This window comes from Platichthys flesus, chromosome 8, assembly GCF_949316205.1.
Source record: "Platichthys flesus chromosome 8, fPlaFle2.1, whole genome shotgun sequence".
In the NCBI taxonomy this organism is placed as follows: Eukaryota; Metazoa; Chordata; class Actinopteri; order Pleuronectiformes; family Pleuronectidae; genus Platichthys; species Platichthys flesus.
Genome location: NC_084952.1, coordinates 6795787 through 6809410, shown reverse-complemented (window position 1 = coordinate 6809410; position 13624 = coordinate 6795787). Strand labels below are relative to the sequence as shown.

The window sequence follows — 13624 nt, the reverse complement described above, 5'->3', positions numbered from 1 at the left end:
TCTCTATTTTCAATCTTTTGGTTTATCTGGATTATTAAGTGGCTTACCAAGAAAATACCCGAATATATATATATAACAATCAATAATTAGTTGTTAGCTGTAGCCTCAATTCTAAAAGATATGTGAACTAACATTATCTGTTCAAATAGGCCTACTGTTAACAAGGCAATAGAGGTCGCATTCAATTAAATGACTTAATTATGACTGCGTCACTGCAGGCGTCATCAGGTTTTATATAAATCAGAACTCAAAATATCTTCATCTTAGTGTCTCAGCTCCGTTCTCTCCAAACTGTTTTCTTTCTCAGTGGAGTTCTGTCTCTTCTTCCTTATGAAATAGTTGCTCCTTGACACATTCAACTTCAAAATGATGATCATCTATTGTTAGGTGCTAGATTGACTTTACCGATTTGCAGTTTCGAAAAGCCTCTTTACTCAGGTCGACTGAACCTCGTCTTCAGCAAATTGTCATTGAATCTTTGGATTTTGCTGAATGACGTTGCTCAGCCCAAATACTTTGATCTGAGGAAGTGGCTTTAAAACATAAGGAGTTATTTTTTGTCCGTTTGTTGTGAATGCAGCCGTGTCCGTCTCATTCAGCTTCCACCGAACTACATGAAAACATCCCATTCACGTCTCTTTTTTTGGTTCCCGTTGTAATTGTCTCATGAATGTGACCTTTTACTCCGTCAACCAGAATTTCTCGATATTGAAAAGTGTCTTATCAGTCCGGGCTATCTTTGCAGCATGCTCATGATTCTGACCGGCAAGAATAAGCAGAGCATAATTGGACAGTGTTACTGCGCTTGCATCCTGGACTTTGAAATGCCACAGCCAAAAGAAAGCATCAGCGTCATCCAGAACGGATTGTGTGTTGAATGTCCTGCAAGAGATGTGAAAATCAGATAGAGGGAGATAAAGCTGAATAGGCGGAGTGTTTGAAATGCCTCATTTGCACTACATGAGTCAGACCATGTTTGGTTTCAGTGGGAATTTCTGGCTTGACCTTAGAGAAAGAATTCATGTCGCTGCTGACAGTGGATCACAGTTGACCCCTTTAACATAAGGAACAATGGTCTTACTTTAATTGTCCGAGCCTAGAATACAAATTAACAATAAAGACTTAGCAGTGATGTTTGCTCATCTGTCCGTTAATCTTTTGCATGCTAGCGTGGTGTTAGTGTGTATAATGTTGACATCTTAGTTAAGCGTCCTGAAATTTTCTTGTTGAGCAAAATGTAGACAGGCAGAAGTGGAAATTGAATTAATTTTGAAGGTATCAATTTTAAATGTTGGCCTAATGGTGGCGGTATAGGTGAAAATTTAGCCAATCACTAAAGTTATCATAATCTCAAAGCTTGAGATGGACAAAGATAAATTGGATTTTCCTACCAGCTCATATTTAAAACCACATGTGGCGTTAAAGGTAGAGTCAAAACACGACCATATAGAATTCATTCTTTTTTTATCTGCCGGTGGCTAAGATGAAAATTCAGTCGGTTTCATCATCTGGGGACAATGACCATGTTTGATCAATTTAATCCACAGTTAACATATTTCTGTGTGGAACAAAGTGGAAGGATAAACCCATTGCCATCGTTAGAGCAGCTACCGGGCCTAAGCATCTGTAAGTGCCTAGTTGTTGTGCAGTAAAAAATACAAAATTAACAAGCTTTTGCTCGTAATAAGTCTGGAAAATAAAAAGAAAGTCACTTTAATAATTTATTCACAAAATCTGGCAATCACAGAATCTTTGTTTAAACCTGATTCCGGCGTCAGAAACATTCTTTTCCCCAGAGTCCTCTCCGTCAGATTCCGAGCCTGTGTTGTAACGTTTGTGATGCTCAAGCTTTCTTTGGATGATTCACAACTCAATTCTTCACGTTCTGTTCCAGTGGCTCAGGCAGCACCACAAGATTTATACCTATCCACTGAGGTCTTAAACGTTTCTCCCTGAAGATGAATGCGAGGTTACCGAGCTGCCCACAGTGTTTCAAAAGGATCCCCGATGACCACGTGGCAGAGGAACTGTTGACAATTTGTACCATTGTGATTTTAACCAAGGAAATTATTGGAGCCGAACCTCGACCACATTGATCAAATCCAGCTTCTCACTCAGCAGCCATGTTTATGAAACCGTGCTTTTTCTCTGCTGTTTATTTTCTTGCAGGGTTGAGCTAAAGTGCAATAACCTGACTTAAGGTCGGCTGATTCCACATGAAGCGGTCGTTCATCACTCCGGCTCCGTGGTCGCCCTCCGAGGCGGCGGCGGTGGTATTCGCTGTGGTAACCAATCTGGACACTGCTAATGTAGGTTGGAGATTGTTTCCATATGACGACTGTTTCCAGCAGAGTCGCTTTGCGTGGGTCCAGAAAACCAGCTTTCATTTCATGCTCGGCCGCTTCGAGCAGTTAGACAACTTTCACACTAGCAGCCGTAAACAACGCTGCCCACCTTTAACCTGCGTGAATAAATCACCGGCAGGTTGCTGGAGATTCTCAGGAGACAAAGTTCAGCATGTCAGGGTCAAAGTACCTGACCAATTATTTATATCCCCGGATGGTACATTGTTTATAATCAATCATATACAAAAAACAGAGCTGAGCTTTTGGACAGCTTCTCAAAAGCTTTACAGGAGATGGGTAAAGATCGGAAAAGGGAGAACATCTTAAACATACAATCACACAGCTTTGCCAGGACCCTACAGTTTATATTTAATCAAGCTAAACCAAAAATATCACACTCATATGTATCAGCTCCCTAAATGTGTCAGATTTTTTTCACCAAGATTTATGAATTATTCCCTGGGGAAATCCTTATGTTTGAAAACCACACAAGGTTAGAAAGTGAATTAAAAGAATTCCTGGATCCGCCCTTTGATCCACATCCACACTTAATTGTCCAATTGATTAAGTTCCGTTCCTCAAGCTTCTCCAATGGGAACATGTGCTGTTTTAAATCATTGTTCAACAAGTATTTTAGGGTTCAGGACTTTTTTAGATTTAACTGATTAATCAATAATTAAAGTTAATGTTGGTTGCAGCCCTAAAATGTGCATTTATGAGTTCAGTTGTAAGATGACTCATTAATTGCTCAGAACATTATTTGGATTATTCCACATATTTCAGCCCTGGAGTGAAAACCCTGATATTCTCTAATGTCTTATGAACACAATCTAAATTCTGGACCAGATAGAAGTGTTGGTAAGACAGACAAGATAAAACTGCAGATTTTCTGAACATAACTATTGTAAAATCCATCTATTATCTCCTTGAATAGACTTAACCCTCTGCATAATAAGTTGATCACAGCAAAATGCTGCTTTTGGATCATAATCGTCTTTGAAATGTATATTTTGGATTTCGTACTTGTTTGTCAGAATAAAAGACTCTTTCTCTGCAGAGCAATAACTGCCCTTTGTAAAATTTCCCTTTTCCTCTCATCAAACACTCCCTCATTTCCTGTCTCAGTCCTCCAATTCTGCCAGGGTGCCCTCTGTGACCTCTCTGCCTCCCCCAATGGAACAGCCATGCTGTGTGATGTGAAGGCCTCCACTATATGTGCCTGCGTGAGCCCGACCCCTGCGGCGGGCTGCTGCGCCCAAGACCACGTTCCAGAGCTCCAGAGCTCCAGCAGCGGTCCTGGCACCGCTTCAGAGGATGGTAACCGCTGGTGGGAGCGCTTCAGCTCGAGGACGCGTCCAGAGGTCCAACCTCCTGCCATGCTGGGTCCCAGGTGTGCATCCTTTCATGGACATAATGTGTTCATTTATACATTTCTCTTCTGTGTCGCCTGGGCACATTAGCATTAGAAGCAAGTGCAGAAATGACTGGGGACTGAAGTGGAGCAAACCGAGAAGGATGATGGTGAAATTTCAACCATAGACGATGGGAGGTACTGGGGACAAACACAGGATTACTCTATAAAGACGTTATTGATGTAGACTCATTCTTATCCAATATCTCCAAACACTAGATTACACAATTAATAAGAGTATGAACAATAACTGACGGGCAGGAGATTCCCTCAATCATACTTTTAACCTTTTACCTTCGCCAAGGAGGATGTTTTCATTTGCTTTTCAGCAGGATTACGCAAAAACTACTCAACCATTCTCCATGAAACCCAGTGGAGGAGTGGGGCATCAAAGAGGAGGAAGAACCTTTGATCCTGATCAGCGGGAGGATCCAGGCTTTCTTCCACCTTCTTCACTGCTGCGATAGAGCCTTTTCCAACCTTTTTGTTGATTGCTCAGAGAAGAATTCAAGGATCTTGACGAAAACATCAAGCTTATAAAGGGGACTGATATTTAGGATTGTGTGTAATTTGGCAATGAGGATCCACAGTTAAATTGAATGGGTTCTTCCTTTTCCCATCTTCTTTGTATTTTCCACAACATTACATGGAAATTGGTTGAGTATTCTTTGCATAATCCTGCTTACTAACAAACAAAATCTCTTTGGTGGAGCAAACAATAAAGCGATGAAGAAAAGGGATGATTAGTGAAGACTCAAACCACCGTTCGGGAAGACCATGTGACTACAACTGAATCGACTGAGCAAATATTTGACCAGTACAATCTTGTGGGGAAAAGGCACGAGGTGTGTAAACCAGATAAACGACTCAACAGACATCCAATTTCAATGGTTTATGCCCGAGTAGTAAAAATGACAACTGCAGGGCTTCTGTTTGCTGCTGTTATTATATTTAAATTATACTTGTGTGACTTACAATGCCACGTCGCCCCTTTGCCATCGAGCGGAATGCAGAGTGAGAGGAATCGGGATTGCTCTTTCGATATTTCCAATCTTGGCGGAGTAACTGAAAACACTGGGATTTGTGATTACAGTCATTTTTGTGATATTGATTCATGTGCAGGCGGCAGCAGCAGTTTCACCCGTGTGGAACCGCGGCTTGAAATACAGTCCTCAACAAAGGGCAAACAGTTACTGACAAAGCAATTTTCCACTCAAGGTCTCCATAATGCACTAAGTAAGGTTTTACTTTGCCTCCATAGATCATGGAATGAAAATCAAAGTATATTTTAGTGGCTGGATGACTCATGTGACAGGACTGTAATTACATCGGAATATAAATTAAAAGCCTCCTCAGAACAATGTGCATAGTCCGGTAGGAAACTTATTACAAGTTGAGCAAAAACAACAACATCCTGAGAACCAAATTCTCTGTGTGACTTTGTTTATGAGGTTTCAGGAACAGGAAATATGGTCGCCGTTCTTCTGAGGTGTGTTGAGTGGAGCTGAACGTCACACACGGTGAAGTCAGGAGTTGGGTTCTGTTCTCCTGCACACTGGATTTCAAATGACACAACAACATATGCGGGGGCTGGGGGGGGGGGCTGACTTTCAACTTTAAAGCTGCTCTAAATCTCCATTGTATTTACTGACCATGAGTGACTGTAATATAACGGGTCATTCGATGTGACAAACTCATGTTAACACGACACTGCAGTTCCCCAACCAGGAAACCAGACGGATCATTTATCTCTTGTTTATTTGCTCTCACAGATGGGATCCACTCCACTCTCTCTCTCCTCTCTCTTCTCTCTCCCCCCCCTCCCACACTGATTTACATGCCTTCCACAAACTCAACAGTGTATTTTCCTACTCGTAGCATTTGTTTCTTATGCGAAGTAGCACGTCTAGTTGCTGAGAGTGGTTGTAGGTTCATCCCATTCATGCATCTACTAATGCAAATGGGTCTGTTTTTTTTTTTTTGTGATGTGTCTATAAGCAGATTGTGAAGACGCAGAATCTGCAGGTGAGGGTCAAGGTTTTGGAATCATTCTGGTTTCCTTCTAGTTTGACCAGTGATGCTGGAGCAGGCTTTGGTTTCCCAAAGGTAAACAGTCCGTTTGGAGAGCAAGCGATGAGTCAGCTGGTGGCTTTTTAATTAGGGTTAGGTTTAGGGTTATGGGTTGGAGCCCAAATGCTGTATGGATGAGAAAGAAATAACAGTTTGTGGAAAATAATTGGACTGTAAACAGTGGTAGTCTCGGCCCGCTGTCTACACCGGGAGAAACAAATATTGACTATCGCCCCAAGAGGCTAATTCTTTGTCAGACAATAGCCAGTAGAATCCGAGATTTGGGGGAAACTCTGCTACCAGTTGAATCTCTATGGAGATTTTCTTCCTTTTACACATATAATCTGATACTATTAACCCAAAGTGGATGTGAACTTCCAAAAACCCTGAAACTTGATTTCAGGGTTGAGTCTGCACTTACATCTTTTGACCACTGCAGTATTTAAAACCCCAGTGTGTTTGAGCAGAGCCAGAATCCCAACACTGACACACACTACATACATGTACCGTTGTGTTGCTGCCCTCAGAAAGTAAACAAAGTGACAGAAATGTGTTGATGACAGGAAGCTTGAGCGGTTCTGTTGAAATGCAGATCATGGTTTGAACATGGTTCTTTATTCTTCCGGGCTTCGTGGCTGCTTAGCGTGGTGGCAGGAGCGGCTGAGAACAACACGGGAAAGTCTTTCATCAGACATCTGTCATCTCATCCTCAATCTCGTCCCCCTCTGCTTCACCTTCTGCCTCGCCTTCTTCTTCCTCCTCCTCCTCCTCTGATGTCACGTCCAGCTCGTCCATCTGGGAGACGCACTTTGGACACGAGCAGACGAACAGGTAGTTCTCCCTGGGAAGAGAAAAATCTCCCACCGGTCACATTGTTGCACCTCTCACAAGAGCTGAATTAATCAAGAGGCATTTTTACACACTCCGCTGTTGAGAAAGCCTGGTGCCGTTCAGCAGCCGCTGTGCACCGGAGCAAATGAATGTTTAATACTGTAATTAACACTTGTGGTGCGATTAATACATCCAGCTGGTAGAAGCCTGCCACTTCTACCCAGTGGCAGGCTGAGAATTATCACAGGATGCAGTAAAAAACGTTATGAATCCCTGAGAGACTCGCTAAACAAACCCTCCCAGAGCAGTGGGGGGTAACTCAAATATGAAGCGACATCATGTTGATCAATGAGGAGCGTGAGCGGAGGGGCAGCCATCAGACCCCCACGCATCGCGGCCACAACACCGCCCATTACCGCCCGGAGGCTTTTTTATTGATCCACATGGAATTTGCAACAGTGTGAGCCCCATTCCGGTGATTCATCCGAGAGAGTACACAAATGTTTACCTCAGGGTTTTGTGTCTGCTGTGGCGGCTTCGGTCCCGCTGACAGCAGTCCAAGTAACTGATGCAGATCTCCTGAAGATTGGAGAAAACAAACGGTTGAACTGGCTGGAGAAGCTCCACACTAAAGCTGCAGTCGATAGGATTTGGAAAAATAGACGAGAGAAAGATCATTTGAAACTTCCAGACCCCTCCTCCCCTTTCAGCTGAGCTCCTACACTGTATTTGTGCGAATTTCACAATCACATTTGCAGGACCTTGATCTGGAATGACACTAAATCTGGAATTTTTTAATATCACCTTAACATGTCGGACTATTTCACTATATTTAGACAAAGAAGATGTCCTGGATATAGACCCTGATCCAGATCCACACAAAACATTTTTAGTGGTTCTTCCTTGGATCCGGTCTCACCACTAAACAAAATGACATGCAAATCGCTTGAGTAGTTTTCGCTTATAACAACAAATGAACCAAATCGCAGACGAAGACATAACCTCTTTTGCAGGGGGAACTAAAATGGCACTCGGTCGAGCACATAACTCCAATGTTATGCCAAGCTCCAACAGTCACCTCAAATTAAATCTTGCCGCATCACATTGCACACTCGTAGAAATCAGTTCTCTAAATATGGCTTTTTTTTTGTTGTTTTTTTAAATCAAAATCCATGACTTATTCCCTGGAAAATCTGAATATGTCAAAAAAACGCCCTCTTGCAACATTTAAGGTGTTTTACAGGATTCTTTCTCAGCCCACGTCCCATCCTTCTACCAAGTTTTGTGGAAATACATCCAGTAGTTTTCGAATAATCTTGCTGAAAAACAAACAAACCAAAGTCCAGACTGAAGTAGCTCAATCTAAAAATCCAACAAACACAATACTGGTATTTTTCAAAGTAGCTCTATCCCTCTCTCTCCATCTCTCTCTCTCTGTCTCTCTCTCACTCACTAACTCTCCTGGAGAAATGTTACACAAAGCGTTTCTGTCTTTGCCAGCATTCAAGCGGGAGCTTTGCAGCGAGCGCGGCTACTCGTTACTGTGCCGTGCAGATGCAAGGCTTCTCAATCTTTCTGACAGCTCGACAAACCCACTCCAATCCTCAAAGTCTCTGCCGTCTAATACTGTCTGACAACGGCCCGCACAGAGCTAGGGAGGGATGTCCATCCCGTCTATCCCGGGCCAGAATTTATCACCCAGAAACCAGTGGTGTCAGCTGACCTCTCCTGGGTGGATGTCGCCGAGGGCCCGGAGGTGAAGCAGGAAATTGTTGTCGGGGAAGGAGGCCTCGGCGTTGGGCGAGCAGCTGTGATTACCTGCAGAGGTCACAAAGGGCAACACAAGGGGGGGGGGGGGGGCATCAGACCAGCTCTTGATCAGAACAACATGTCTGAACTGAAGTGACAGCGATCGTAACACTGAGCGCTTCTCATCGTCCTCTGCACTTACATGAGCTCTGGAGCAGAAAGAGTCCGGAGCCCTCACAGTTCAGAAAGTCTCCCGTTTCTGCACAGAGACAAAAAGACACAATCTTGACCTCATTGTGATCCACACACACACTTTGTGTAACAACCACAGCAAAGTCATTGGGTCACGACTGCAACACACAGACCACAATAAACAGTAATATAACACGACCATTACAAGTCTGCTCGGTTCAGACAACAATAATTTACTCAAAAATAAATGAAATACTGCAAGACTGAGATAAAACTGTGACCTTTCTCAATGTCCTTGTACAGCTGGTCGATAAAGGAGTCCAGCTGCTCCCTCTGCTGGGCAGGAAGCTCCAGTGCATCGCAGCCATGGACCCACTGACTCAGGGAGCTGGAATCGAACGGACGAGAATAAAAATTGATGAGAGACTGAACGTGAAGTGAATGAGTTGAAGTGAGGAGCAGGAGAGACGAGCGTTCACCTGGTGCCGATGCCTTGTCCGTTGGTTCCCACCAGAGCGAACAGAGAGCGGAAACCCTCAGGAGAAAACCACTGCAACATCATCACACCCTTACTGATGCATGCTGGGACATTCCTCATCCTTTTTAACCCTTCTGTACTGAGGATTACACTACAGCCAAATTATGTAAACAGCATTTCCTAAGGATTTTTATCCATATACACGGTTGATCATTTACTCTCTACTACGAATTTTACGACTAAATTAGAAAGCAAGTAGAGATTATTTTACCTCTTAATTAATCTGCAATTAATAGTTTGTATTAAATGAAAAACATCGAATAAACAGGGTTAGGGTTAGGGTTTTTCTGAAGCCAAGGTGACTAATACATAACAAAATTCCAGAAAAAACGTGTGAGACTTACTCACCCGACTGAGATGCTCATCATAAAGTGCGGTTCTGAAAAGGCCGTGTAACGAGGCCAACTGTCCCTACAGAAACAATATGAAATACACAATTATTACATTTTACATGAGCGCATCAGTTGCCTCAGAGGGAATCAAACTGCGTCAGGGGACAGTTCCTCTGTGGAACCTTTGCTCAGTGACACGTTTTTTATTCCAGTTTCCATAAGCAGACGTAAAACATTTAGCAGAAACAACGTGACAGGTGACTCACCCTGAACTTCTCTCCCAGGAGCTTATGGGCGATCTCCTCCTCCTCGTTCGCTGTCCGGCTACAGAAGTGAGAGAAGAGCTTCTGCCAATGGGCTTTGTCTTTATCCTGAACAAACACAACCGATAATAATACTCTTGTCACTATGGGGATACTTCTGCACATTACTGATGACTGGGTCGCACGTGGCTAATGGTTCATTGCTGGACAATAAGTGTCATGAAAGAAAACAGTTAAATGAGAACTGGGGAAATCTAGTTACGACTGATTTATATAAGCAGGAAACGCAAATATTAAAGGATGGATTAACACAACATTTGTTGGAAGGATGCGATATGTGTCAGAGGGAACACACATTACATTTTGCTGCAGATTCTGATCCAGGAATAACTTTCTTTAACAGTCTCCTTGGCTCCTTTCTTATCTTTTAATGTTGAGACTAATTTACATTGAGTCACAGCTTCCACGAGTGTGAAAATCACCTCAACTTGGTATATGGTAAATATTTGATTGCTGTTGATTTAAACTCACAGTGCATCACATTATAATTTGTCAGTCAGGTGACAAGCTGTTTACAAAATGTATATTAGTAATATTCCTGATAAAGCTTTACCATAAACTTAAATATAAAGAATGGGGAATGGACAATTTCATGCATTAGGGCATTGTTTTTTAAATATTTGCTTTAATTTGTTTGGATAACTGCAAGGCAACCCTGAATAATTCATACCAGATAATGTCAATAGTGATCTGAGACTCACCTGTTTGACTAGAGCAACCATTCTGGCCATGAGCATGATGCTGGAGGTCTCTGGAGGATAATGCAAACTCCTGAGGAGGACACACGTCATCTTTTAGAGGAATATGGACATTTTAAGAAGAAACCAGGGACCTCACACGGGTTTTCAATTCAAAACTCTTCAGTGGCCATTTGTTAGATGCATCTTTGCAATCTCTCATTCCACACATATGTGTACATACAAAAAATGGAAATGCCTCAGACGGTATTATGTTCTGGTACCACACTACCAAATCACAACAGAAACTTAACATTATAGTGCCCCCTCACCTCCACGCCTCCTTCATCTTGTTGAGAGGATGATCTGGATCCTCCTGGGACGAACCCAGACACAGAACTCGATGGTACTGACCTGCTGCAGCTTGTCGACACTCGCTGCTACAATACATCACCTGCAGAGGGCGACAAATTTACACTGAACAACTGGAAACCACGTGTCTTCATCGCTCAGAAACATCTAATGTGTGACGTAGACATAATCCAGAAATAATCGGTTTGTTATTGGCCTCTTAATTCTTCAGAACAGTGGCGACTGTTTCACATCTTCCAGGTTAAATAAAGCATCATCAGAAATAAACACACCTCCACAAGATTTACACACTTTAACATGTAGTACTAAAAAAAGGGTGAAGGGGTTTGAATACTTTCCTGATGAACCTAATAAATTAAAATTACATTCACTTTTTGCAGTTTAAACACAGCATGTCTGCATGTGTGTGATACTGCAAATGCAAAGAAAAACCCCCAAAGATAAAACAGTTTTCTCAGTTTGCCACTTGAGTGAATGATAAAGTGAAGAGTGGCTTATTGATCCACATGAACAACACCAGCCTGGAAGAGGTGGTCAAGTTCTCTAGCGCCGACACTGAAAAGGATCTGTCCTGACCACAAACAGTTCAAAATCAATAGCTTTCTTGTTTCGCTAAAAAGTGATCGGACAACAAAAAAAGGGTTGGTTCTTCAACAGCAGTGGGAAAGTCAGACCTGGCACTGGGGGCAGGCCTGGTGCAGCTCTGGTCGGACCCTGCACAGCTCAGGGTGAGGAAGGCTCAGCCCGGGGATCCCGCTGAGTCTCCTCGCATTGTCCTCCGCCGTCTCCAGAGCACGTAGACAGAACTCACAGGCTGGAGGAGAACACAGAGTGACAGAGACGCTGACGAGCAGAAAACTAAAACCCAGATTTATACAGAATGTGTAAAGTTCATGCTCTACAACCAAGTTACAAAACAGCTCTATTTTCAGTTTTTATATAACAACCTCTCCCAGCAGGGTCTGACAGGTCATTGTTCTTACTCCTGATTCAACATAGAACATCTGAGCTAAAACTCATCCTAAGATACTCTGAGGCGTCTTTTCTATCCACCTCTTTAAATCCATGGGGTTTGTGTGAATAACAGAAACAATTCTGAGTATAATGTAACATCTCAAAATACGTATTTTAAAGTTATTCTACAGTTGAAGTGAAGTCTCTTTCAAACCGTTTCAACACAAACTGAATATAAAACCTTCATTCACTGCAGGATGTTGTTATGAGACTTCATTACTTTCTGTGAGCTGTACCTAATAAACTAGAAACTGTATTTATAATTATAATCGGTGTGAGATGCAGCTCAAAAGTCAGTTGAACATCTGATTTGAATTTCTTCTGTTATCGTTAGTTTCTCTCACCTTTATATTTGTACAAAGAATTCCACAGGAACTGAGAAGAGACGAGGGGCCGCTCGATGAAGATGCTGTCTCCCTTCTTGATGCTCCTTCTAGCAAACAGACCTTTACCCTGAAACGTGAAGGAATCCATTATTGATGTACATGAGGATACGTGAAGCATCGAGTCCTCAGACACGGCAGCTTCTGTTTTGACATTTCAATGTGGATTTCTGATTCCCCTTGACCGAAGCCCGTCAAAGTGATTCAATATTTCATTGATTCAATACAATTACAAAAGCATTGATGAATTGTTTCATAAATGTATTTGTTAAGCACAAACTGTATTAATTTATCGACATTAAAAAGAGAATTTACAGAAATAATTTACAAATGAATGATAAGTTGATCATTTAGTTGTTCTTATTAAAGTGGCCTTTATAAAAGCAACCTATCACAGTGAAGAAGAGCATCGAGGGCTGAAATAAATATTAAAGCATTATACATTATTTCATTCAAGTTTAAAGGCTGATGTTTAAACTCAACATATTTGACTGATCTGAGGTAAAATATATTAAAAACTGTTTTATAATATGTCTCATCACCATGATTGCATATATATATATATATATATATATACATAAAGATACATTCATCAAAATGATAAATTATTCCTTATCAATATTGTAGGGACACTTGTGGTCCTTCATATTGTATCAGTGAATAGATTTTATAATACAATTGAATAGTTGTTATGAACACGTGTCTGCAGTTTTCTCTGAACGAGCGAAACAGATGAGACATTTTATTGTAGTTTCGATCCGTGTCAGTTAGATCATTGTGTTCTGCTTGCGTCAGCAGATAAAATCATTCATGATAAAGTCGATCTGGTTCTTTCTGAGCACAGCGGTGTCTGCTCTGCAGCTCCCCGCCGCAGGGAGCCCACATGCGGCCGCAGCTGCGCCGCTGCCGCCGCTCTCTCAGCCTCCGATTCTTTCAAACCGGTTCATCGGGACATGACGCGGCCGCTCTTACCTTCACATTGTCTATAAACCGGACCTCCACGCCGCCGGCTGCTTTACCGGGGTCCACACACAGAGAAAACATGTCATCCACGGGAGCCGCCATGTTGGATACGACCTTTCACCTCTCAACCCTCAACCTGCTGCGGAGAGACGCAGCGCCAACAGCGACCTCTGCTGGTCAGAGCTGCGGGAGCCTCAACGTTACACATCATTACAATGACAAAATATCAATTAATCAAATATATAAAACAGGGGATTCATCAGATCACATTCAGACAAACTAATACACCTTTTTCACTTCACTGGTCACAGCCTGCAGCTAAAGACGCAGTGAGGCTGCAGATAACAATATTAATTGTACCTTGATTAACTGAACACTATATAGGAATTCCTGTTTACACTGTATATATCTATATATATATACA

The 13624-nt window shown here is 42.3% G+C and overlaps 1 protein-coding gene across 1 annotated transcript; it reads right to left on the bottom strand.

Annotated features, from left to right (window-relative positions):
* Positions 1 to 4633: 4633 nt before the first annotated feature.
* On the bottom strand, positions 4634 to 13354 carry smyd5 (SMYD family member 5). Its single transcript, XM_062394396.1, has 13 exons — positions 13210 to 13354; positions 12199 to 12307; positions 11515 to 11654; positions 10801 to 10922; positions 10493 to 10562; positions 9735 to 9839; positions 9485 to 9547; positions 9078 to 9148; positions 8880 to 8986; positions 8609 to 8665; positions 8381 to 8475; positions 7166 to 7236; positions 4634 to 6667 (listed from the first exon to the last, which is right to left on the bottom strand). Exons 1-13 carry the CDS (start codon positions 13300 to 13302, stop codon positions 6514 to 6516), a joined length of 1257 nt encoding a protein of 418 aa, XP_062250380.1. The 5' UTR covers positions 13303 to 13354; the 3' UTR covers positions 4634 to 6513.
* Positions 13355 to 13624: the final 270 nt, after the last annotated feature.

Excerpts from the sequence above, each read along its gene's own strand:
- smyd5 (XM_062394396.1), bottom strand. The coding sequence starts at position 13,302 with ATGGCGGCTCCCGTGGATGACATGTTTTCTCTGTGTGTGGACCCCGGT. Across the intron at positions 11,655-12,198 it reads TTCTTTGTACAAATATAAAG|CCTGTGAGTTCTGTCTACGT; the intron begins GTGAGAGAAACT and ends GTTCTCCTCCAG. Across the intron at positions 8,987-9,077 it reads GGACAAGGCATCGGCACCAG|CTCCCTGAGTCAGTGGGTCC; the intron begins GTGAACGCTCGT and ends GTTCGATTCCAG.